Source organism: Mesitornis unicolor, unplaced genomic scaffold (assembly GCF_000695765.1).
Source record: "Mesitornis unicolor isolate BGI_N332 unplaced genomic scaffold, ASM69576v1 scaffold48926, whole genome shotgun sequence".
Taxonomy (NCBI): Eukaryota; Metazoa; Chordata; class Aves; order Mesitornithiformes; family Mesitornithidae; genus Mesitornis; species Mesitornis unicolor.
Window position 1 is genome coordinate 1 of NW_010192585.1, and position 21,686 is coordinate 21,686.

The 21,686-nt window shown below is 40.0% G+C and overlaps 2 protein-coding genes across 2 annotated transcripts; one reads left to right on the forward strand and one right to left on the reverse strand.

The window, feature by feature from the left end:
- The first annotated feature begins 300 nt into the window (after positions 1-300).
- Positions 301-9,435, forward strand: HSPD1 (heat shock 60kDa protein 1 (chaperonin)). The gene is made up of 11 exons (XM_010187146.1): positions 301-476; positions 3,334-3,586; positions 3,939-4,021; positions 4,732-4,827; positions 5,148-5,241; positions 5,610-5,778; positions 6,105-6,204; positions 6,944-7,189; positions 7,549-7,723; positions 8,319-8,497; positions 8,590-9,435. Exons 1-11 carry the CDS (start codon positions 303-305, stop codon positions 8,740-8,742), a joined length of 1,722 nt encoding a protein of 573 aa, XP_010185448.1. The 5' UTR covers positions 301-302; the 3' UTR covers positions 8,743-9,435.
- A 1,551-nt stretch (positions 9,436-10,986) lies between these two features.
- On the reverse strand, positions 10,987-18,295 carry COQ10B (coenzyme Q10 homolog B (S. cerevisiae)). Its single transcript, XM_010187147.1, has 4 exons — positions 18,146-18,295; positions 16,519-16,711; positions 14,312-14,413; positions 10,987-11,310 (listed from the first exon to the last, which is right to left on the reverse strand). The coding sequence occupies exons 1-4, from the start codon at positions 18,265-18,267 to the stop codon at positions 11,143-11,145; spliced, it is 585 nt and encodes a 194-aa protein (XP_010185449.1). The 5' UTR covers positions 18,268-18,295; the 3' UTR covers positions 10,987-11,142.
- Between the last annotated feature and the right edge of the window lie 3,391 nt (positions 18,296-21,686).

Below are 21,686 nucleotides of genomic sequence, written 5' to 3' on the forward strand. Positions count from 1 at the left end.
TCGCCCGGGCGCCTGTCAGGACGGTATCGCCGCCGCTGGCGTGGGGAGCCGTCCCGGGGAGCTCCCTGGCAAACGGAGCTGCTGGTGGCCGCTGGGCCTTCACGGCCTCCCGTCATGTTGCCAGGGAAGGTCCGGAGTTGGAGCTCGGAGGTGCTGGAGGCTGCTTGGTGAGGAGCTGCTGCAACCCTGCTCTTGCCCTGAGGGCATAGGCTACTCAGCCCCGTTACTTGCAGTTTGTGTGTCTCCATTTCAACCAGCCTAAAAACTAAAAGTTTATGGTCGCTTGCTTTACTTCTCTAGACATGCTTCGTTTATCTACAGTACTCCGTCAGATCAGGCCAGTGTCCAGAGCACTCGCCCCACATCTAACACGATCATATGCAAAAGATGTTAAGTTTGGAGCAGATGCTAGAGCTCTTATGCTTCAAGGAGTAGATCTTCTAGCAGATGCTGTAGCTGTCACCATGGGGCCAAAGGTAAGGGAATATTTTGTATTTATTTTATGTTAACACTTTAAATTGGTTGAAAACACCATAGTAGAAAGCAGTTGTTAGTTTTCCCTGGCTAGAGCTGCATGATTACCGTTTGCAGGTCTGTAACAGAAAGATACAGGGATATGGACAGACTAATGCAAGCACCCAAGTTCTTATTTTTGACACTTGAGCTGTGACAATAGTGCATGTGGTTTGGATAGTTATAAAATAATTAATTGGATCACTGAAAGATGCAGTATATTTCTTTAAACAGTTTGAAGGTTAAGGGGATGTGCGTAATCAATTGCAGTGGTTCTGCTGATAGCCTGTAACAATGCAGTAGATTATTTGCCTATCCATATCATGTGGTGGGTTAGTTAGCATGTGGGAGTTTTTTCCCCCCACAAATTATGGGTTTACATCACTTTAGCTTTTAGTATTAATAAGGTAAAAGCAATATTGCAAGTGTAATGTTGAGGTTTCAGTTGGCTGGTGAATGTTACCAGCTTAAGTGAAATTCTGTGGCAGTGACATTGATTTATGTTGCTTATAAAACAGAATATAGTGTATGATTTTCTGTAAGTTCTAGGTCTTTTGGAAAACTAGAAGAAATACTACTGTATTCTGCATAGTCATCCAACATGCAGTAAGGCTTGAGATTCCTTTTTAAGGAGGAGATACTTGGGCTCATAGGAATATCTGTTCCATATTACAACAGCATACACATGGTAACTGTTCTCCAGGCTGCTTGCTTCTGTGAAATTAATTTGTGTATTTCTTGCACGTTTATTGTGCTCTGTTAGCTTTATTCAAAGGCAAAAATGCCATAAGCTAAGCAGATGAAGGTTAAGGAATAGTGATGTCAGCAAGCTGTGGCCGTTTTCCATGAAGGAACAAAGTTTAAGTGTAGTCAGTTAAATTAACTCTTGGGGTTTTTTTGGGTCAGGCTACTTGCTGGCTGTTAAGCTTAGTTCCAATGCACTGGTTAAAGGGAAGTTCCTGATGCAACTTTCTGTAACCTTGTGGGGTTTTTGTTCTAGTGTTTTCACTTTATTTGCTGTAAAAATTTGAGAATAGTGCTGTAATGCCTGGTGCCGCTGCTACCATTTTTAAGAAATCGCTCTGGTGAGGAAACTTCCCTTTGGCACTGTTCTATGTTTAAAGAAACATAGTTTGCAGTCTCACACAATTGTTTGCTGCCAAAATGTTGATTGCTTTATCAGAACTAGTTTATATGAGTGCTTGGATTCTTAATATGCAGGACTGTTCACGATGCGTATGTATTTACTGGTGGTGTTCATTTTTTGAGGAACACAGATATAAGAAGTGTTTGTTGAGTGTAAGGACTTTAATATGATTGGATATAAGTAGATTTTGTTGTGCTGTTCTCCTCCTAACTACCAAACAAACATTTGGAATAAGACCATATTCAAACATAAAATAAAATTAAGCAAAAGGAGAGACTCCATGAAGAATAAGTAGTGGGATCCTCCAGAGGGAGTTTTTTCTCTTGAACGACTTAGATTTAGGAGAAGTACAGATCAAATGAAGGAACAGTAAGAAGTCAGATTATGTATTATTTTGGCATAGTTCTTTGCAGCACAGTTAGAACTATGTAAGCTCTCACACAAGTTCAGCATCAGTAACTGAAGCTTAATGTGGTTTTTTGCAGCTTCTGGGGCCGGTTGTACTTCAGAAGCCATATAGGCTTGTGCATGGCAGGAATCCCAAGTCAGTTAAATCCTGGAGGCAGATGTGAGTGGGCTCTGTGCAAGCGAGGAGCACAGTGCACCGCAGCGGTAGTGTGCTGTAGGAGCACCCTTAGCTGGCTCGCTTAGCACGTGATGCAGGCTCTGGTTGGAGCTGAAGCTGTGCTGGCGTGCGGATGTGTCTCAGCAGCGTGGGCAGCTCGGAACTGGAGCTGATGAGGCCGAGTGAGGGGACTTGTGCAGGGTCAGCTGGGAGCGAGGGTGGTGAGGTTGGGGCAGTTGCTCTCACTTCCCCTCTTCCAGGAGCTCCAGCTGTCAGGGTGGCTAAAGAGCTTCAAGGCAGCACTGCACCAGAGGTGGCTCCTTGCATTTCTGCTGCCTCCAGCGAAACCTGGAACATGGTGGGTTGGGGCAGCTTTTCAAGTTACTGTGTTCATCTGGGAACAAACAGTCCTCTTGTGCAGGTGCCTCTTCCCTGTGGAGTCCATAGTTTCCCATGTTAACTGTGTTTCCATCTGTTGTGTAGAATAGTCCAGCTCTAGTTAAATGTAACTGAGGGCTAAAAGAAAAAAAGCTGGTTAACTTGCAGCGTTGGAGAAATCAATGCAACGCATTGACAGAAATTTAAGTATTCTCAGTTCTCATTGCTAATCACTAATACGGTTTGCAAATTGGTTTGTTGTTGTTGTTTTTTAACATGCAGTGAAATGAGCTTTCTATTACTGTTTTTAGTTGCATAAACTCTTTATTGTGGTTTAATGGAAATTTTGCGGAGTTACTTCAGTATGTTGCTGAATTTTAATTTTAGGGGGAAATACCAGTGTTAGAGGGAGTCTCTTCAATTATTTTCCTCTGTAAAGTCAGTCTTGTGTTAGGCACAGACTTCTGAGTCTGTGATGTTAAGCATTATGGCTGGGGAATGAAGCCTCATTCTGTCAAAGTCTAAAATCTTGGAGCCATTTTTCCAGTTTTGCAGAACCTTGGTAGTAGTGTGTGTGCTTGAAAAAAGACCCAGCTGAAAGCTCTGTACAAGGTGAGGTTCCTGCTCAGCTGTGGCTGTTCAGAAGGATTTTCATCATCAAGAGAACTCTTACAGTGACATGCTGTGAATTACGTGGCTTTGATTTAATATTTGTTCTTTGTCACCCTAGGGAAGAACAGTTATTATTGAACAAAGCTGGGGAAGTCCCAAAGTGACAAAAGATGGTGTAACAGTAGCAAAGGCAGTTGACTTAAAAGACAAATACAAAAATATTGGAGCTAGATTAGTTCAAGATGTTGCCAACAATACAAATGAAGAAGCAGGAGATGGTACCACTACTGCAACAGTACTTGCTCGTGCTATTGCCAAGGAAGGCTTTGAGAAGATCAGCAAAGGAGCTAATCCAGTAGAAATCAGGAGGGGTAACTTTTTTCCTTTTTTAATACTTAATTGCTGAATAATTCTTCATTTTTCTAAGAATTTTACTATTTTATATGCAGTTAACTGTTTACTTTGACATAAGTAAACTTTATTTAAAGCCATTTCTACCATGTAAATAAATTTGCTGTTAAATTCAATCATGACAGAATGTATGTTACACCAACTCCAAAAAATAATCACTCGGTGTATAAATGACACTATCACTTGTTACTGAACATGCAAACTTGATGCATTTTTGCAGTGTGGACTTCGGTTTGAAACTAGCTTGGGTGGTTTGAGGGGATATTTTCTTTTCTTGTTTTGGTCACTCACAAATACTCTTCTTGTCTTCAGGGGTGATGCTTGCAGTTGATGCTGTCATAGCTGAACTGAAGAAGCTGTCTAAGCCTGTTACAACTCCAGAAGAAATTGCACAGGTGAAAAAAAAATTGAGTGACTTTACATGGCTGTTCTTCAGAAAAAGTTTTGTGAAGTCAGATTTAATGGAGCTATGTTGTGGGTGTATGACCCCTGAGTATACTTCTTTATATATCAGAATTCAGAGTATGTTTCATTGAATAATCTTCATGGTAGCACACTCATTTTTTGTGTTATTTAAAATTCCCAGCATTCTGCCTGCAACTGCATTGCTAGATGTTGGTTCAGAAGCAGGTGTGTTTTCTCATCTTCAAGTTTCATTCTAAAATGTGGTCTTAAAACATAAATTTGTGTACTTGGGAAGAATTGGTAAGAGTGAAGATGCATTTGTGGTTAGAGGTGATGGCAGACTTCCGGGGATGTGGCAGATCTGCTGTGGGAGGCTCAGGTTGAGGTGGGTGCCCAGCTGAGTCTCGGGCACCAGGTGTGTTGCCCCGATGGCTCATTTCTCGCCATGGCTGCAGATTCAGATGACCCATGTGCGTGCTGCATGAGCCCAGTGCATGGGGTCTTGCCCTGTGCTTGAGCTGCCTGAGAGCTGTCAGCCCTTCTAACTGAAGTCTTGGTCCTGGTGTGGGTGTGCTTCCCTGTCAGCTGCCCTGTCTTGTCAGGAAATGGGAAACTTGAGAATGGTTATTCTGATTTTCTTTATAGTGAGTAAACAAATCGCTTGTATTGTGAAATGAGGCTAAATAGCTTACTGTTTCAGGTCGCCACGATATCAGCAAATGGAGATCAGGAAATTGGCAATATAATCTCTGATGCAATGAAAAAAGTTGGACGAAAGGGTGTAATCACTGTCAAGGTAAGAACTGGCCAACATACGGACTAGGTGCAAAGTGACTGTCTCTTCTCCAGTTAGGGCTGGCTTTTGTGGCATGTGATAGTAGCTGCTGCTGATCACACATGGTATCCCATCATAGTTCCTCTCTCACCAGCATCTTTAGATTAAGGTTTGTTTGCTCTTCCCTCTTACAATCCTTTTATTTTGAAGGGGAAAGCACATAAAACTGATGTGTGGTGCAGAGCCTTTCATTCCATTGTGCATAGTATGCTAAAATTGTACTTGTGCTTTTGGTAGTAAAGAAAGGGTCTTTTAATGTGGACTTTCTTGCATCTAAACAGGATGGAAAAACTCTAAACGATGAATTAGAAATCATTGAGGGTATGAAATTTGACAGAGGCTACATCTCTCCATATTTTATTAATACAACCAAAGGTGAGTTAACAACACTAGGTGTCAAGTACCTTACAGTGGTTCTTGTAAGTCAGAAATAATGGTGCATGTTACAAAGACTTTCCAATCTGTTATACTGTGTACCAGGGCAATAGCACAGTGGAGTCCTTCCCATCAGAAACGTGTAACTCTTGGTAAAAACTTGGAATCTCTGAAGTTGTTCAGTGTGGGCAGTGTCTGTGCTAACATCAGGCTGGCCCTGGAACACTCCAGAACAATGTAGATTTTATTTTTTTCCCCGTGCCCTTGAAAAGTGCAACAGTTGCTTCAGAGTAGCTCCTTGAGTTTAAGAGAATGCTCGATATATTTTTATAATCAGATTGTTCAGATAATGCATGTTCTTTCTGCAGGGCAGAAATGTGAATTCCAGGACGCTTATGTTTTAATCAGTGAAAAGAAAATTTCTAGTGTACAGTCCATAGTTCCAGCTCTTGAAATTGCCAATGCTCACCGCAAACCTTTGGTCATCATTGCTGAAGATGTTGATGGAGAAGCCCTCAGCACTCTAGTCTTGAACAGGTGAGGCTTAAAATCCGTACTTTTAGACAAATACTTTGTTTCCATCCTTTTAAAGGGATACATTAAAAAGCATGTATTTCAATTTGTTACGGTGTAGCACAGTTGTCTGTTCTCTTACCAGTACCAGAGAAACAGCAACTTCTGTACGTAGCCAGAGTTTGGACAGAATTTGTTGATTCATAATTACCTTTCTGAGCAAAACCAGATCAGTTCATGAAGGTCTCTTTGTTCACTTGATTGTTAGAGCTGTACTGAAACAAATGTTTAATCATTAGACTTGTTCTCTAAACACATGTGGATAGTTGCTCTTTGAATTCTCTCTGCAGACTGAAGGTTGGTCTCCAGGTTGTTGCTGTAAAAGCACCAGGTTTTGGTGACAACAGGAAAAACCAGCTTAAGGATATGGCAATTGCTACTGGTGGTGCTGTAAGTAATGGTGTTTAATTGGCTGTTTGCTCTAAGAAATGTTAATGGTATTTAAGGGGGAAAAGAGTGTGTATTTTAGGTCCATGGCTTGTTTTTGCTGTGTTGCAGGCTGTGTCCTGTTTTTTCAAAAAATATAACAGTAACTCTGGTTTAATCTTTGGGGGTTTTTGGTTTTGTTTTTAAATGTGGATATTGATAATTGCTGTGTAATACAGCCCTGACCAGCCAATATGTTCTTTTAACTGACTGAAGTTACACACAATTTCCTTGCATTATTTAGATTGCTAAGGGGAAGGAGTAATATCGACAACATTACTTAAAAATAGCAAAGCTTTCTTTCAGCCTTATAAAACTGAATGTCTCATGATTGCCCAGCCTTGACTATAATTAATATAATAGTTATAAATGTTTGGAATGGACTGGATAATTTTCTTTTGTACTCAACTCCTCAAATAGATAACAGAGATTAGTGTCCCTTTATGCTGCTGTTTTTATACACACTTCATTGCATGAGATTATGATCCAAAGGTGGTTATTGAAATAAAATTTAGTGTTTAGGCTAAATGGACCACAAAGTAACAAAACCAGCAAACTCTCTTCTGAAGTCTGTTTATTACCAATACTCATAACTTCTCAAAATAGAGGCAGGACTTTATAACACAGATCTCCTTTCCAGGCACTTTGAATACATGAGTGACTGCTCAGTCATAATGCCAACTTTTAATGTAATTTATTTCAGGTGTTTGGAGAAGAAGGTTTGAGCCTGAATGTGGAAGATATTCAGGCTCATGACTTTGGTAAAGTTGGAGAGGTCATTGTGACAAAGGATGACACCATGCTTCTAAAGGGAAAGGGTGAAAAGGCTCAAATTGAAAAACGTATTCAAGAAATCATTGAGCAACTAGAAGTTACCACAAGTGACTATGAAAAAGAGAAATTGAACGAGCGATTGGCCAAACTCTCTGATGGAGTGGCAGTGCTGAAGGTGAGAAGCTAAACTTCTCAGGAAAGCAGTGGTACCCGTCCTGTGTTGCTAACCTAAGTTACTACGGTGTGGTTGTTTTGTAATCTTAGTAGTTTATTTGCAAAAGGAATTTAACTTCTTGATACACTTCGGTATTAAGAACTTGATGAAACAATCAACCAAAACTATGTTTTAGGCTTCCTGAGTGCTGAGTTACAAAAGGACAGTGCCAGTATGGGAGCGTATGGGTTTGCCTTCTAGTGTTTTTCAGTTAATGTCTCAAGTTGGGTGTTTAATTTTGCAGCAGCAGTTCCACAGTCAGTAGCGCTCTCCCACGTGGGCTCCTGTGTGGACCCTGACACGTGGCTTGCTTCTTGTAGGTTGGTGGCACAAGTGACGTTGAAGTGAATGAGAAGAAAGACAGAGTTACTGACGCCCTGAATGCGACCCGTGCTGCTGTAGAGGAAGGCATCGTTCCCGGAGGTGGTTGTGCGTTGCTTCGCTGCATTCCAGCATTAGATGCTTTGGCTCCAGCCAATGAAGATCAGAAAATTGGTAAGTAAATTACTTGAACGTGTTTGTGTAAGTGTTGAGAATAGGCTTTCTTCTGTCTGACGCTTTGTAAGATTAAATAGATTGCTTTCAGTGAGTTTTTAGTTACTTGATCTTTAGAACCTCTTATCCCCTTGATATGGCCATCTCTGCTTTACACTGGGAAGGAGTTTCCACTGCGTTCCTGACTTGGATGTGGAAGAACCAATAAAAATGAAGCAGCATTACCCACTGCAAAGGTTGTAAACCATTAAAGGAAGAGTTGACTGTTACAGCCATTGCAGACAGACGAAATCTAAGAATGCTTCCAAGATGGTGTGGCAAATCAGATGGGGGAAAAGGCGTTGTGCCATGTCACAGTAGTAATGCTCCTTACTACCTTTTGCAGAAAGAAAACTGTGTGTGAATATCTGGCAATAATGTCATTTGTTGACATGTTAAGTAGCAGAGAAGTTTTTTCCTCTGGAACTGATAAAAATAGCTTGTTCTTGCTCAGAGGGTTCTCCCTTTCTGTATTGGTCTCCAGTATGTGAAGGTGTGCCTTGGCAATAGGAGCAGCATATGTGATATGTAATTCTAAACATCTTTTTTCTTACAGGCATTGAAATAATAAAGAGAACACTGAAAATCCCAGCAATGACTATTGCAAAGAATGCAGGTGTTGAAGGGTCATTAATAGTTGAAAAAATCCTGCAGAGTCCATCAGAAGTTGGCTACGATGCAATGCTTGGGGACTTTGTAAATATGGTAGAAAAAGGCATCATAGACCCAACAAAGGTAACCTAAAATAGTCTCTAATTCTCAGCTTTCCTTCCTCCCAGCTCATGTGATTGTCAGCAGGTATTAAGTTATTTCTCTCCTATTTTTAGGTTGTGAGAACTGCTCTGATGGATGCTGCAGGTGTTGCGTCTCTCTTATCAACAGCAGAAGCAGTGGTGACTGAAATTCCTAAAGAAGAAAAGGAGCCGGCAATGGGAGGGATGGGTGGGATGGGTGGAGGAATGGGAGGTGGCATGTTCTAATTCCTGGGCCAGGGCCATATCATGAGCTGAGCTGTTAAGACTGACAGTTCTGACTTTAAAAACTTCAGCTCTCAGTGCAAGAGGGTGGATAGTGACTGAAGTGAGGCTGGTGTTTAAAAGAATCACTGTAACCATCAGTTACTGGATTTCATTTAACACACGTGTAATTGTTTACAGTCATTGCCCATGCCTACAGATAATTTATTTTGTATTTTTTGAATAAAGACATTTGTACATTCCTGATAACTGGGTGCAAGATCCATCTGCCAAGGTCCTGATTTAAACTTCAACTTAATTAAGGCACTTGATATTCTGTTTCAGAATTTATTGGTGCTTGCCAGTACTAGGAAGAACTTGGAAGCCACTGTGCGTGAGACTAGACAATTGTGTACAAAGTAGGCATATACAGTATGTGACCTTTATGTAATAAACTGCTCAAAAGTTATGAAATGTATCACCTTATTCATCTGCATATGAAGCCATTGTCCTGGTAGAACCTTGACGGCCTGCTGCTGCTTCTGAGATTTACTAGAGATCTGACACTTATGCTTGGAAATGACAGGACATTTCCCTCCAGGAAACATTCCTTTGTCTGGAATGTTTCTCTGAAATACAAGTGGCTTTGATTTTGGTAAGAAATACCTAAGCTGCCCTGACACTACAGTTCTTTGAAATATTAAACTGCTATGAAAAGTAAGGCATATGCAGTGACTTTATTTTGCCCTGTCTTTACTGATTGTTCAACTGCTGGAACAGGCCTGGTGCATCTCAGTGCTGGGGCAGGGAAAGTGCCCTGAGAGTACGGAACAGGTAAGTCCTCTGCTAAGAAAGGGCTGTGGGTTTTTTAAATACTTCCCCTGCTCAGGTGTGGTGTGTGGTTACCTTCTTACCTTGATACTTTCAGTCTTCAAGCTTTCTGCTGATGAGCTCCAAGATTTAAATTATTTTGCACTGGATGCTGCTTTAACCTTAAAACTGAGTTTTGTTTGCCACCTACTGTGTTCACTGACCCGATACAGCTGATAACATTAATGTTTAAAGTCTGCTTTCCAAACTTGTCTATTCTTTAAACAAACAAAATTGCTTTACAACTCGGTGCTTTAAAACTGACCTCTTAATCCATCTGCCACTTTCCACAGCTTCCTACCTTTTAATAAGGACTATCCTTTACAGACAGGATGGGTGAATTTCCAGTTGCTCTTTCTAGAAAAGTATTTAAATGGTCTGAAACAGCTCAGGGCTGTCCTTGTCCTGAAGCATACCTTCCTATGTTATTTAATACAGTACCCTGTTCTGTAGTGACCATGTGGATTATGGACACTTTGTAGAAAGGGCCAGCTTCAACACCCAACCTGAAGCTTCACCTAATTTCAGTAAAGCAATTTTGGTAACACAAGGCAGCATGTAGGCGACTTAAAACCTGTTCAAACCTATTCATTTATGTCTCTTCAGAGACTGGAAAGAGTATTAATGCCAGGAATAGAACTACTGAAAATGAGCTTAATCATTGTAATGGGCTGATAATTAAATGGTAGTATGGTACTCAAAACTAGGAACTTTTGTTAAGCTCTCTGTTGTACGGGGTCTTTAAATGACAACTTGGCCTTTTATTTCCTTAGTTTTTAAAGTGTTGGAGCTAGGAACAATTTGCATGAGATGAGATGCATGTACCATGCCTTGAATGCCCTGTGTAACAGTGGAAGAGTGTTGGGTAGGCCAGTTCAGCCTGTCACGTGTACTATAAACTCACCAAGGACCACAGACTATAGCTGAAACTGCTGCACTCAAATTATAGTACCCCTTACAGCACATATACCCCTTACATTCCATTTCTGAAAACTCAGTGTTCAGGCTGTGGTGTTTTTTCTGTTGCAGTTGGTTAGAATTCAATGGCAGCTGGAGGCTCCTGACTTACCCTTGTCATTCACGTGGATTAAAAGTACCTGCTGCTCCATGCCAAGCATAACTGTTCCCCACTCCGTGGAGCCACAATGTTGCTTTGCCAGAATTGGCTGAGCTGATGCTGTTAAGTTACATTCACAGTACTAATAACTTACACTTCAGTTAATATGTTACAATGCTGAAAAAAACATGAGCTTGGATAAGGCAGAATTTACAATGTGATTACACAGACCCTTTGGAAAGTTAATAAATGGCAGCCTGAGATACCTTGTGTTACAGTAGCTGCCAATTGCCTGTTACTGATAACAGTTGCAGTTGCACTTGATTGCAGTTAGAACGTTCTATGTACATCTGGCTGAAGAGGTGTGTTTTGTACAGTATAAAATGACACACAAAGCTCAGCTATGAAATAAATGCCCCAAAGGAGGAGCAAGGCACCTCTTGTACAAACGACGTTTACAAACAAGTTTATCATGGAGGTGGTTATAATTTTCCCTTTTATGTGTGATGAACTTCATGAAGCATTAGCTCCCGAGGTATGCTTGTTTCTGGGCCGTGGAGTTTGGATGCTCTTCTTTCAAAGGCTGCTACCATCTGCTTTACCACTTCATCAAAAAATAGTGTAGCAAGTTTTGAGTGTAGAAGTGAACGAAATTCAAAAGAAACCTGTTAAAGAAAATGGAAAATTGTTCTTGTATCTGCTGTTGTAAGATGCTGTTACAAATAGACAACTTCATTAAGGAATCTCCAGTTAGTCTGCCAGCAAGCTGTAAGAACAGGTTAAACTGAACTATAGGTGAGCGTGTCTGAAGCAAGCCTTATTCCTTGCTGGAATTCCAGGGCTGTCTCCCTGGGCTTTTCAATTAAAAAAACCAACTTCCTGAAGTAATAATTTCCATTTATCTAAGCTGTATTTTACTTAATAAATGATACATCACAAAAACTAAGTAAGAGATCTGGGATGATGAAAAACTGCTGACCAACAATAACTCAGTAACTGTGCACAGAAGGCAGCAGGCTTACAGGAAAGCTGGATCAAAACCAAGAAGCATTTAAAAGCAGCTTGAAGTAGCTACCTATTAAATACCAATCAATATCTTCAGTCTTTCGATCTTGGTAGCTGTTATGGTATGTTCAAAGAAGCAATTTACTGACTAAAGCTATAAATTTGGTTTTGTGTGCCACATCTACCTGAACACCTCCCAGTTTTGAGCTTCGCTGTCCTGACATGGGCAATGTCAAGAGTACAGACACACCGCTGACATCCTCTGTACCAAGCCCTCAGGCCTCCTTCTGCAGTGCTCAGGACTTAACTCCTATGTTTCCTTTTAGCTACTGAATCTTGCAGCTAAACCGAAGCTACTGCAGCAAGAAACAGGGCAAGGGCACAGGGAGTTGGCTTTTTCTCTCTAACCTCTAAAGAAAAGATCATTTTAATGTCAAATAGCCTTTAATTATGCTTTTGTGCTGTGCTGGCCTCTGGTCTAATTAAATAACGTTCTCCTAAGGCTATAAATTGCATTGTTTTGGAATATGCAGCTTCCCAAAATTATTACAGAATTTTCAGGAGAAAAGGTGGTTGTTCTGTGATTTTATTGTCGCTCCTGCTGTAGCATGTCTTCTGGATTGAGATTTAAGAATTTTAATCATTCCTGAGGTATCAGCAGATCAAATGCCAAATGGAGCAAATACAGCTTCTCTCAAATTGCTTATGAGTAATGCACGTTAACTGCACAACAGTAGCACAAAAGTAATTAAACTACTTGGAATGTAAGCCAGGTGTAGCTTCATTTATATTTGCTTGACCTCAAGCATCAGTAAAATTAATGTGCCTTTGGAAGTCTGAGAGCTGTCATTAAGAGCATGTAGAGTTCTGCAGAGCAAGGATAACAGGTTTGGCATCACGTTCGGTAGCTATGTAAGAACTTGAGGTATGGTATACACTTACAATGTTTGCAGGTGGTAAAAATGGTGCTGTGCCTCAGTCTATATACCAAACCATTTAAGAGCTGAAACCAAGCGAGAAGAGCTCCCTGCTGTGTGTGTGTGTTTCCTGGAATCAGGCTGGCAAAACAGCATACAGTAGCTTGTGGGAACCAGCATAATCCAAAACTCCAATTACTATTTCTAAAGCAAATGAGCATTCTTGAAATCAAAGTTTTCTCCCAAATACTTGTAGTTGCACAGTATGTTTTGAGAAGTTTGTTGTGAAAGGCTTATCATCCCTATCTGCACAAGCACGGAGGCAAGCAACACAGCAGGTCAGTAACTGGCAAGGGTTAGAGTCCTTAAGGACTTGCCTTTGTGAGGCAACCTTCTGCTCAGCTGCCTACATTTGCTTCTGCTACCTCAAAATGGGGTGAGCAGTAAGAAGTACTGGTAGTGTTTCACCAAGAAAGTGAAAATACCCATTTTAAGTCCAGTTTTGACACCCTTTAACTAAAATTCTTGACCTGAAATTTTAAAAGGTGGTTCTGGTATGGGCAGGTGTTCTTCACAGACTCAATATTTAGATTGTAGGGTTTAAGCACTTGCTTCATTCAAGTTTTCTCAACTGGTTTATGGCTTGGGTTAAAAGCTATCTTACGTACTGGTTAGCAGCAGGAGCTGGCACTTATTTGCCTGGAAAAATTCAAATACTATGAGCAAATAACATGCAAACATCATTGACACATCCCACGAGAAATGTAGTATTTGAGTGTATTTTTGCCTATAGATCCATTTTTACTGTTGAACTGTACAAAGTGCAATACAGCAATAAGCTTAAAGTTGTTAACCTAAGGAGATTAACATGCTAGTTTACAAATACTCCAAATGTTCTTTTTCCTGTTTACAGAAGATAATTTTTAAAGCAGAGCATCCCAGTAGATGGCAGCAGGATCAACCCATTTCCATGTCCTTTTGTAGCCTGTTTTGAACCTCAGCTTAGTCACGTGCTCAATGCAGCACCGACTCTTAACACTATAAAATGTATGAAAAAAAGTGATGGTAGAATAAATAGACAAAATGGAAAAGCAATAACTTGAGCGGAAAACATCTTGTCTAGGAGTAACAGGCTGAATCAGACAGTGGATTTAAAAAGCCATACTTCTGAGCTGCAGTGATATCCTAACAGAGTAGAGAGACAGCAAAAAACTATTATACCTGAATTCTAGAAGGAAGGAATAAGACTGCAAATAAATGAAAGAGTAAAATTGGAAAACAGGAAATTAAATTGACCAAACTGCAGGCCAAAGAGGACATATGGGAGAACACCTACTTTCTAATGTCAAAAGCACTTGGGTTGTAGAGTAATTAAAGGAAATAAGAAAGTACGTTTAGAATTTCTCCCTCTCTGACTGTTTGAAAACTTCAGCATGTGTAGAAATTAATGGTGAGAGATACCATGCCCTAGACTGCTTCATGACAGGTTGACGCCTGACAGAAGACTGCTGTCTCTAAATGACACTGTAGTGGTTTGTGTGGTAGTTTCCAAAAATTGTTTTGGATAGTAGTGACCAAAACTAACTTGGTTTCTGTGTGTATGCACTTTAAGAAAATATTAGCACCATTAGGTATTTAAAAAAAACCTAGACTCAAACAAAAAACAAACTCAAAAAGCACAGCTGAAGATACTATTTCTATGCCCTGTTCCAAGCACGTGGTAGTCTTTAATTATAGTACTTACTGAAAAATCCAACGTACATGTCCTTGGATAACCAGGGATACCTGGGCTGAAACGCCACACTGTTTCCAAGTGATTAAATAGTTTTCCATCTGTGCAGGATGCCTAAAATAAAGTTTGAAAAGTCAAGATACAATTAGGCTTTTACAGATGTGACTAATTGGTATCACTGAAGTTTGCATTTGCACTTTGTTAGACAGTGAAGGTCACGACATAGTTAAAATTATTCTTAAAGTGCAGCCAGCATGAGATCCCGTTTGCAGTGTCAGCTGGTGAAGGGTCCTGAGAACAAGTATTAAGAGGAGCAGCTGAGGGATTTGGGGTTGTTTAATCTGAAGAAAAGGAGGCTGAGGGGAGACCTTATCACTCTCTACAACTCCCTGAAACGAGGTTGTAGAGAAGTGGGTGTGGAATTGCTAGAGAGAATTTCTGTAACTGCTTTTTAACTCTTTTTTTACAGGTTTTACTCTTCCCACAAACAGCTCTGCTCCAACAAGACCACCCATGATGAATAGATGTTGCTTGTGGTTTGAAAGCCATGGTAAGGTAAGCCATCTCAAAGACTAATTAGCAGCACAAAAAACCCAACATTTTTCTGCCCAGGAGAAGTGCCTTGCTACTTCCACAGAAAGGGGAGGAGTAGAGGGAAGATTGAACACGAAGAGCTGGGCTTGATCTTCCTGCTGCTGCCAAAAGGGCAGGAAGAATGGGAAAATTGCCAATATGCCCCTGTCGCTCCAACCTTTTAAGTAGCAAACTTCGTGCTTTCCGCTGTGGCAAGAACTGCTGCTACCAGTCCGATTTTGCCATTGCTCAAGCATTGCTGCTGTAAGCAACAAACTCGTGCTCATTTTGTTGCCACCAGTAGCCAGCTATGCTGGACCACCATGCAAACTGCCTTTGCCCAGAGTTATTTCTGGGGAGAGTCAGTTAGTCCAAACACCAGTTACTTCTCTAGAAATGTTCCTACAGTTACATGAACACAACGTAAACTTCTAGGAAAAATAATCCCAGCAGAGAAAAGGCTAATAAGTCTAGGAAGAGGAAATTTTAAAAATGGTTCTCCTCATCACTTTCATGGTCTTTTCTGAGACTATAAATCCTCTTCTGAGTAAGCCAATCTGACAGTTATGTGAAAGCAAAAAGCCAGTCTTGTCAGGGAAGAGTAGAAAGGGAAAGCAGTCAGCATGTAAAATGCAGATCTTCCACTGTAGCTGTTCAACTTTATTAAGAAAGGGAGGAAGACTTTATTTTTTCTTTCTTTCCAGAATCAATAAGTACCTTGAATAAGGGCACTTTGCATACTCCCTTTCCAATTCGTGTCTCCCCTGTACTTAAGAAACCCAGTTTCTGGTTTGAGCAGTGTCTCTTAAGAGGAAGCCTACAAAAGAAATAGGACAGCCTAGTGAAATAAGATATCCAAACAGCTGTCTTCAACAGCAATCGACTGTTGTAATTCCACTAGTTATTCCCAAAAAATAGTCCAGATCTGCCATATGGAGGGAGCAGCAGTTTTGCTGTAAGGAATCTACTCTGAGCTATTCCTGACCAAAACAGATCTGAACATATAAAGCAAACTAGTGAGAAGATTCAGATGTAATTTACAATTTCTCTCTTGACATTTTTAGTTATTGCTCTTGAAAAGCTGAAAGGAGGAGAAATACAACTGTTGATTTTCTGAACAAATTCATTCTAAAAAATGGACTTTAAAATCCACTCTTCCATCTTCTCACCAACACACTGAATAACCAGGTCTTCAGCAGATCCTACACTTAAGTTTAGGATTTCTCGTACGAGCTAATTAACATTGTAAGGAGGACACACAGATACCAATTTAGCTAAAGTATCAAAAGCTACAGTTGTCAAAGATAACTCTTAAGTCAGTACCAATTTTGCATTAGAGAGGCTTAGACAAAATTCTAAGAAAACCAAACAGAAATGGTCTGTTTTCATGTATGGTTGCTAGTTTCTCCAGCAAAAGGAAATTAAAAAGCAATTCCTACCCACCCCACCTCCTGCCATTTGGCAGCTTATGTTTTAAAAGCACATTCAAATCCTCGCCAGTTAACTCCACTTTTTAAACAGAAGAAACACAAGTTTCGAGCCACACAAAGCACTTTCAGCATCAATTTTGGTTTGAAGCACCATTGAATTATTTGAATTTCAACAAACAAAAGTTACAGAAAGTTACAGCTAAAAAAATAAGTTACCTTAACTAAATGTGGTCTCACAAGTGTAACGACCGACGTATACCTCTCTACTACAGGAGGGAATCCAATTTCTAGCTGTGCTTTGCAGTACCCAGAGCGCTTTGATAATACATCCGACTTCTTACACCAAGGAACAAATAGTTTGTAATTCTCCACAACAGCAACAACTTCATACATTTCCTGCATAGAATACCTGGAAACAGAAACACAAACGTTATTGACAAGGTATTTTAACTTCAAATTCAGTATTAACAAGCTTCAAAAACAGTATAAATGACAATTTGAAAGGTGGACATACAGTTACCTGAAAACGTTTCCACTGTTTTTGCAAATTAAAAAGAGAGAAAAAAAAGAAGAGTAATAAACCGGTAAGTCTTTGCATAAAGATGCAAAACACCACACAACATCCTTCAGTAAAGTTAGTGAACAGTGACCCTGGTGTCTGCTACTCTCTGCAATATCAGGCAAATATGCGTATATTTCAAATGGAAAAACAAGTTTTTCCAGCACAGCTGTGTCTTCATTTAGGTAGATGCTAGACATTTCACATAAAGAATCCACCATTTCTACCAACAAAATGCATCAAAAATAAAGTGCTATATTTCACAAAGTTTAAATAGAACACTACTTATCTTAGCCCAAATAATAACATAAAAACCATGCTTAATTTAAAAATACATGCAACGGGAAAACCTCGCAGCATCACAAAATGGCTGAAGGTCATCATGTCCAACCTCCCTGCTCAAGCAAGATGTTGAAATTGTATGAAGGAATACGATGGCAACATCTCGGTTGATTCTACAGTAACGGAGGAAAGGGTTACATAGTTGTGCTCTTTAATTTTTAGTGCTGACTCAGAAATGAATTGAAGCACATGCTTAATTCCACCTGTGTTTAAAATGATGCGTCATTTCAACAGTCCTCAACAGTGAGTACTACTGGGCAAAAGGTCTTTTCAAGGGACTATGCAAAATCCGTTGCAGTTCAAGAACTATCACATAAATGAGCCTTAAGCATAGTAAAAAAAAAACAACCCAAAAATAGTAAATTTTGTACTATTGTGGACCAAAGGCTGGGGGCAGATCCCAGCCTCATTAAATGAACTGGAATTTTCCCCACTAACTTTAGGCAAACAGGATTTCAATATCTTCTTTCTATGTGCCTAAGTTTCTTCATCACACAATTATTTACCTTCTTTCACAGAAAGAAGAAAATCTCAAGAAATGAGAAGTACAACATAAAGTGCAAATATTAGCATGTATTTGGGCCAGAAAGCCCTGAGAAATGGAGTGTTTTCACACCTGTTGGTTTATTCTCACTTTCCCGGATTAAATTAACTGTGTATTCTTCCCTTTCAGGGTTGTTTTAGTTTTGTCATGGAACAGAAGGGTTATTCCATCTTTCTACTGAGCAAGGCAGTTGGGTTTCTACATTTATTTCAGACTGGAAAAGCCCGATTGCTACAAATTCTGAAAGTCAAAACTCTCTCCTAGTCTCCAATTAGGTGGAGTCATAGGAACATGTGTCTCCAGGGTTGCTGTCTTTGAACTTCTAGGGTTTTGGATTAATCACAGCAAACATAAAATCAACAAGCATACAAAGTCTCTTTCCACACTTCTATACAAACCCTATAATTCTTCTTTCAGAATATTCTTTTCTTTTATTTACTAGTGGAGCAGCAATGTTGAAGAAAGTTCTTGAAAAGGTATGGCTCATGACAGGTACTTTCAAAGGAGAAATTCTGGTCATCAGAATACCACAAGAAGCCAAGTGCCTGCAACAGTGAAAATGCTTTTAGATGTGCTTCGGATCAGCAAAATACATAACAACACATGCAGGTGAGACAATCTGTTGTGTAACATTCCAGAAAATGTCAGATTCAGATGGAAAAACAAAGGCTCCTAACAGTATACAAACCGTTAAAAACACAAGTGGCACTTTTTTTTTCCCTTAGGAGAAACTAAAAATAGCCCTCAGTCACGAGAGAAGTAACAGGCAGAGTGAAAAACAAAGGCCCCCGTTAAATGTTGGCTTCATGGCAGCCTCAGTTCATGTACGAGCGCTCATATGCATTTAATTTGCAGAACAGGCTTTCTTAACAGCAAAATCAAGGCATAGCGTGCAGTACTTTACCCTTTTGTAATACGCAAAGGGAAGGTTCCACTTGGACACGCAACGCTGAGCTCTGCTACAACCCCTCTGCTGCCGTCCTTCTCGTAAAAGGACAGTTTCACTTTGAAAGTCTGTTCAGAAAAAGCATTGCTTAACCAGCTTTCAATTTTCCTCCAGGAAATATTACGCAAAACCTTGGACACGATGTTTTCATATATGAAACTTAAACTACCTTTAAGAAACGTTAGTAACTCTAAGGTTGCACCTCAGTGTTTTCTGTGAACATCTCTACTAAAATCTAACAAACGTACTGTGATAAATAGCTCTGTTCTCCTAAATTATTGATTTTGCATAGATTGAGTCAGTTATGATGCAAAATGCTACCTCAAAGGCTCTGACTTTTGGCACCAGGAAGTTAAAAATTCCACTATTTGATGTCAGTGGTTCTACAAACATAAGTTAAAGAGCAACCTAGGTCTTTTTCTGTCCTTTCTCTAATTCTCTCAGGCCTGTACTGCTGGGTTCACAAACTCAAAAATGGAAGCAATCTTCCCCAAGCTTTAGGCTTGTTTGGTTGTTTTGGTTTTTTAAACACAAGGAACAGATAGATGCATTTTTACTAACCACCAAAGTAGCCTAGCAAATTACAGTTCCCAATTTTAAACAATTAAAATTATTATTAACGTGTTCTTTAAAAACCAACATAACTTTGAATTCTAAAGAAACACAGTAACAGCCCAGGACTGGCCACCTTAGCTTATATGGTCACTGTCTTAGGAGGCAGGCAAATAACAAATTAGTTTAAAGGAAAATAATTATCACATTAGCTGATTAGAAACAATCTGTACAGACTTTTTCAAAAAGAAATAAGCAACTGTGATACAAAGCAAGATGACTGACACCGCAGACTGTAATCACTGCAGCTGAAAAGGAATTACTTAAGATAGGACCAAAGTATGGTGTCAAAACTAGGAAAGAATAGGTAGACTTTAAAAGTATTTAGACAACAACCTCCACAAATGTTTACAACTGTATCTGAAGGGATGTGAACATAGTCTGGTTTTTTCCACAGACTGGACAAGGCTGTTAAGGAAAAGCCTTGCTGTGACAAACCCTGGAAGGATGCCAGTAGCTGCCTCAACCAGATTCATAGAAAGTGTTCAAATGTTTGGACCAGACCTCATTCTGGAGAGCCAATTTAAATTACTTTCTCCTTCTGGGGCTACACAAAGTACACAGTCCAAGCAAGCTGCCAGGTTTCTTCTCTTGGTTTGTTTTTACTGTAACGCTATGCCAGTATATTGTTTCATGCTGTTTTATCTCAACTTCTTTCAACCACAAGGCTGAAAAACAATCTCTACAAATAATCTTTTAGCTGGCTGTAAGACAATGTCCTTTTCACAATTATATTGCCTTTCAAGGAAGGAAGGTTAAGAGAGGTTATAATGCTAACAAACATGGTGAGAATTCATCTCTCTCTCAATTTTATCTGAAGAAAAACAGGTGCTATGAGAATGTGCTGGGCTTGGTTCCAATTCAGGAAAGAATACCTCTTCAAGAAATCACGGATTTCAGTGGCCTGTCACACGTGTTTCTGTGAACCTGACCAAGGCCACTGAGGAAAAGCCAAGTCCACACCCACCACCTCTGTACTTATCCTCTGGCAGTGATACAACCATATCCACTCATACTGCTCCTATTGGCATCGTTCAATTCCTGCCACTCGCTGCTTTCTCTCTAAACACTTGGGCACTGATCACAGCATCACCCGACCTCCATGACCTGAAAAGGAAGCATTTACTGGTGTATGGTATACATACGCAAGCGATCTATATTCAGTGATTATTTTTTTTAACAGCTACAACATTTTCAAAACCAGAAGATCAACATATTTTTGAAAAAAGGCATCTCAAACTCCTGATTATAAAAAGACTGAAATTGGTGGTAAGAGCATGCCAGAGCAATTGTGTTCATTCTCATCCTGTTACTTCCAGAAGGTCATTGGTAGCTGATGGCCATTTTGTGGTCTGCGAGACATGAGTTGGTCTCAAGTGTCTATCTTTGCTGGCAGCTGTTCACATCCCCAAAAATGAGAGTTGCCAACAAGCATCCTCGTTAGCATTTCAGTCTGAATAAGCACAAGAGAATAATTCATCACTTGAGTCCTGGAAGTCTGCTACTCGGCACAATAACGGGTCTACTGAGTTGGCAACAGGTACAGAAGGTGCACCAATGACAGTTGCAGTTGCAAGGTGTGAAAGCACACCCAGCTTCGAGGCTACAGCACCCTTTTGGATTCAGCTTGCACCTGCTTGCAACCAGCTGCCAAGATTCCTGAAGCCCCCATCAGAAACATTTTCAAACTTAGTTTGCAACCAGTCACTTAATGAGCTTTCTTAGGCTGAACACACTTTCCAGTAACTGATTTTGCCCTCAAGACTCTAATAAATTACTTTAAAACCCAGCAACTTTGTTTACCAGGTCTGAACTATTTTAATACTGCAAACACATCCTAAAGATTAAAACATGAAGGATTTACATTAAGAAATGCAGTCCAAGTAAGATGACATTACACCTCTGCACAGTAACAACGATGCCAAATGGCTGCTTAAAATTTTATATCATGCACCAATCTCTATTCCACTTTTTCACTGTTTTTATGAAGATGACAGTAATACTTCGAATTTATCAAAGCAGCACAGCAGCACTGCCACTAACAGCAGTAACAGCTGAACCTTTTTCTTCTCCTAAAATTTTCAAACTCACTCTCTCTCATCTGCTTGTTCTTTTTCTCCCAGTTACAAGATCAACTCCTCTCCCAAAGAATATCTTGTTTCTCAAGTCGTTCCAGCCAGCCTTACATGTGATCAAGGGATAAGGAACTTGTTGCATGATCCGAAGGGGAAAACACCTGGGCGTTTTACTCAGTTTTTAATTTATTTTATGGATTGCTCAAAGTTATGCAACTAGCTTGAGAAAAGCAGAGGCAAGTTAATGAACTCTAAAACGTTTGTTTTTCCATCAACACTGGCCACGTTAAAAGGAGTCAACAGCTA

What these genes read in the sequence shown, in the direction of transcription:
- COQ10B (XM_010187147.1), bottom strand. Translation starts at nt 18,267, where the DNA reads ATGACCAGAATTTCTCCTTTGAAAGTACCTGTCATGAGCCATACCTTT. An exon ending in TCTGAAAGAAGAATTATAGG is followed by an intron (nt 16,712 to 18,145) that starts GTTTGTATAGAA and finishes TTCTGTTTCCAG; the next exon opens with GTATTCTATGCAGGAAATGT. An exon ending in TGAGACCACATTTAGTTAAG is followed by an intron (nt 14,414 to 16,518) that starts GTAACTTATTTT and finishes ACTTTATTTTAG; the next exon opens with GCATCCTGCACAGATGGAAA.
- HSPD1 (XM_010187146.1), top strand. Translation starts at nt 303, where the DNA reads ATGCTTCGTTTATCTACAGTACTCCGTCAGATCAGGCCAGTGTCCAGA. An exon ending in CTCCAGAAGAAATTGCACAG is followed by an intron (nt 4,022 to 4,731) that starts GTGAAAAAAAAA and finishes TTACTGTTTCAG; the next exon opens with GTCGCCACGATATCAGCAAA. An exon ending in GCATCATAGACCCAACAAAG is followed by an intron (nt 8,498 to 8,589) that starts GTAACCTAAAAT and finishes TCCTATTTTTAG; the next exon opens with GTTGTGAGAACTGCTCTGAT.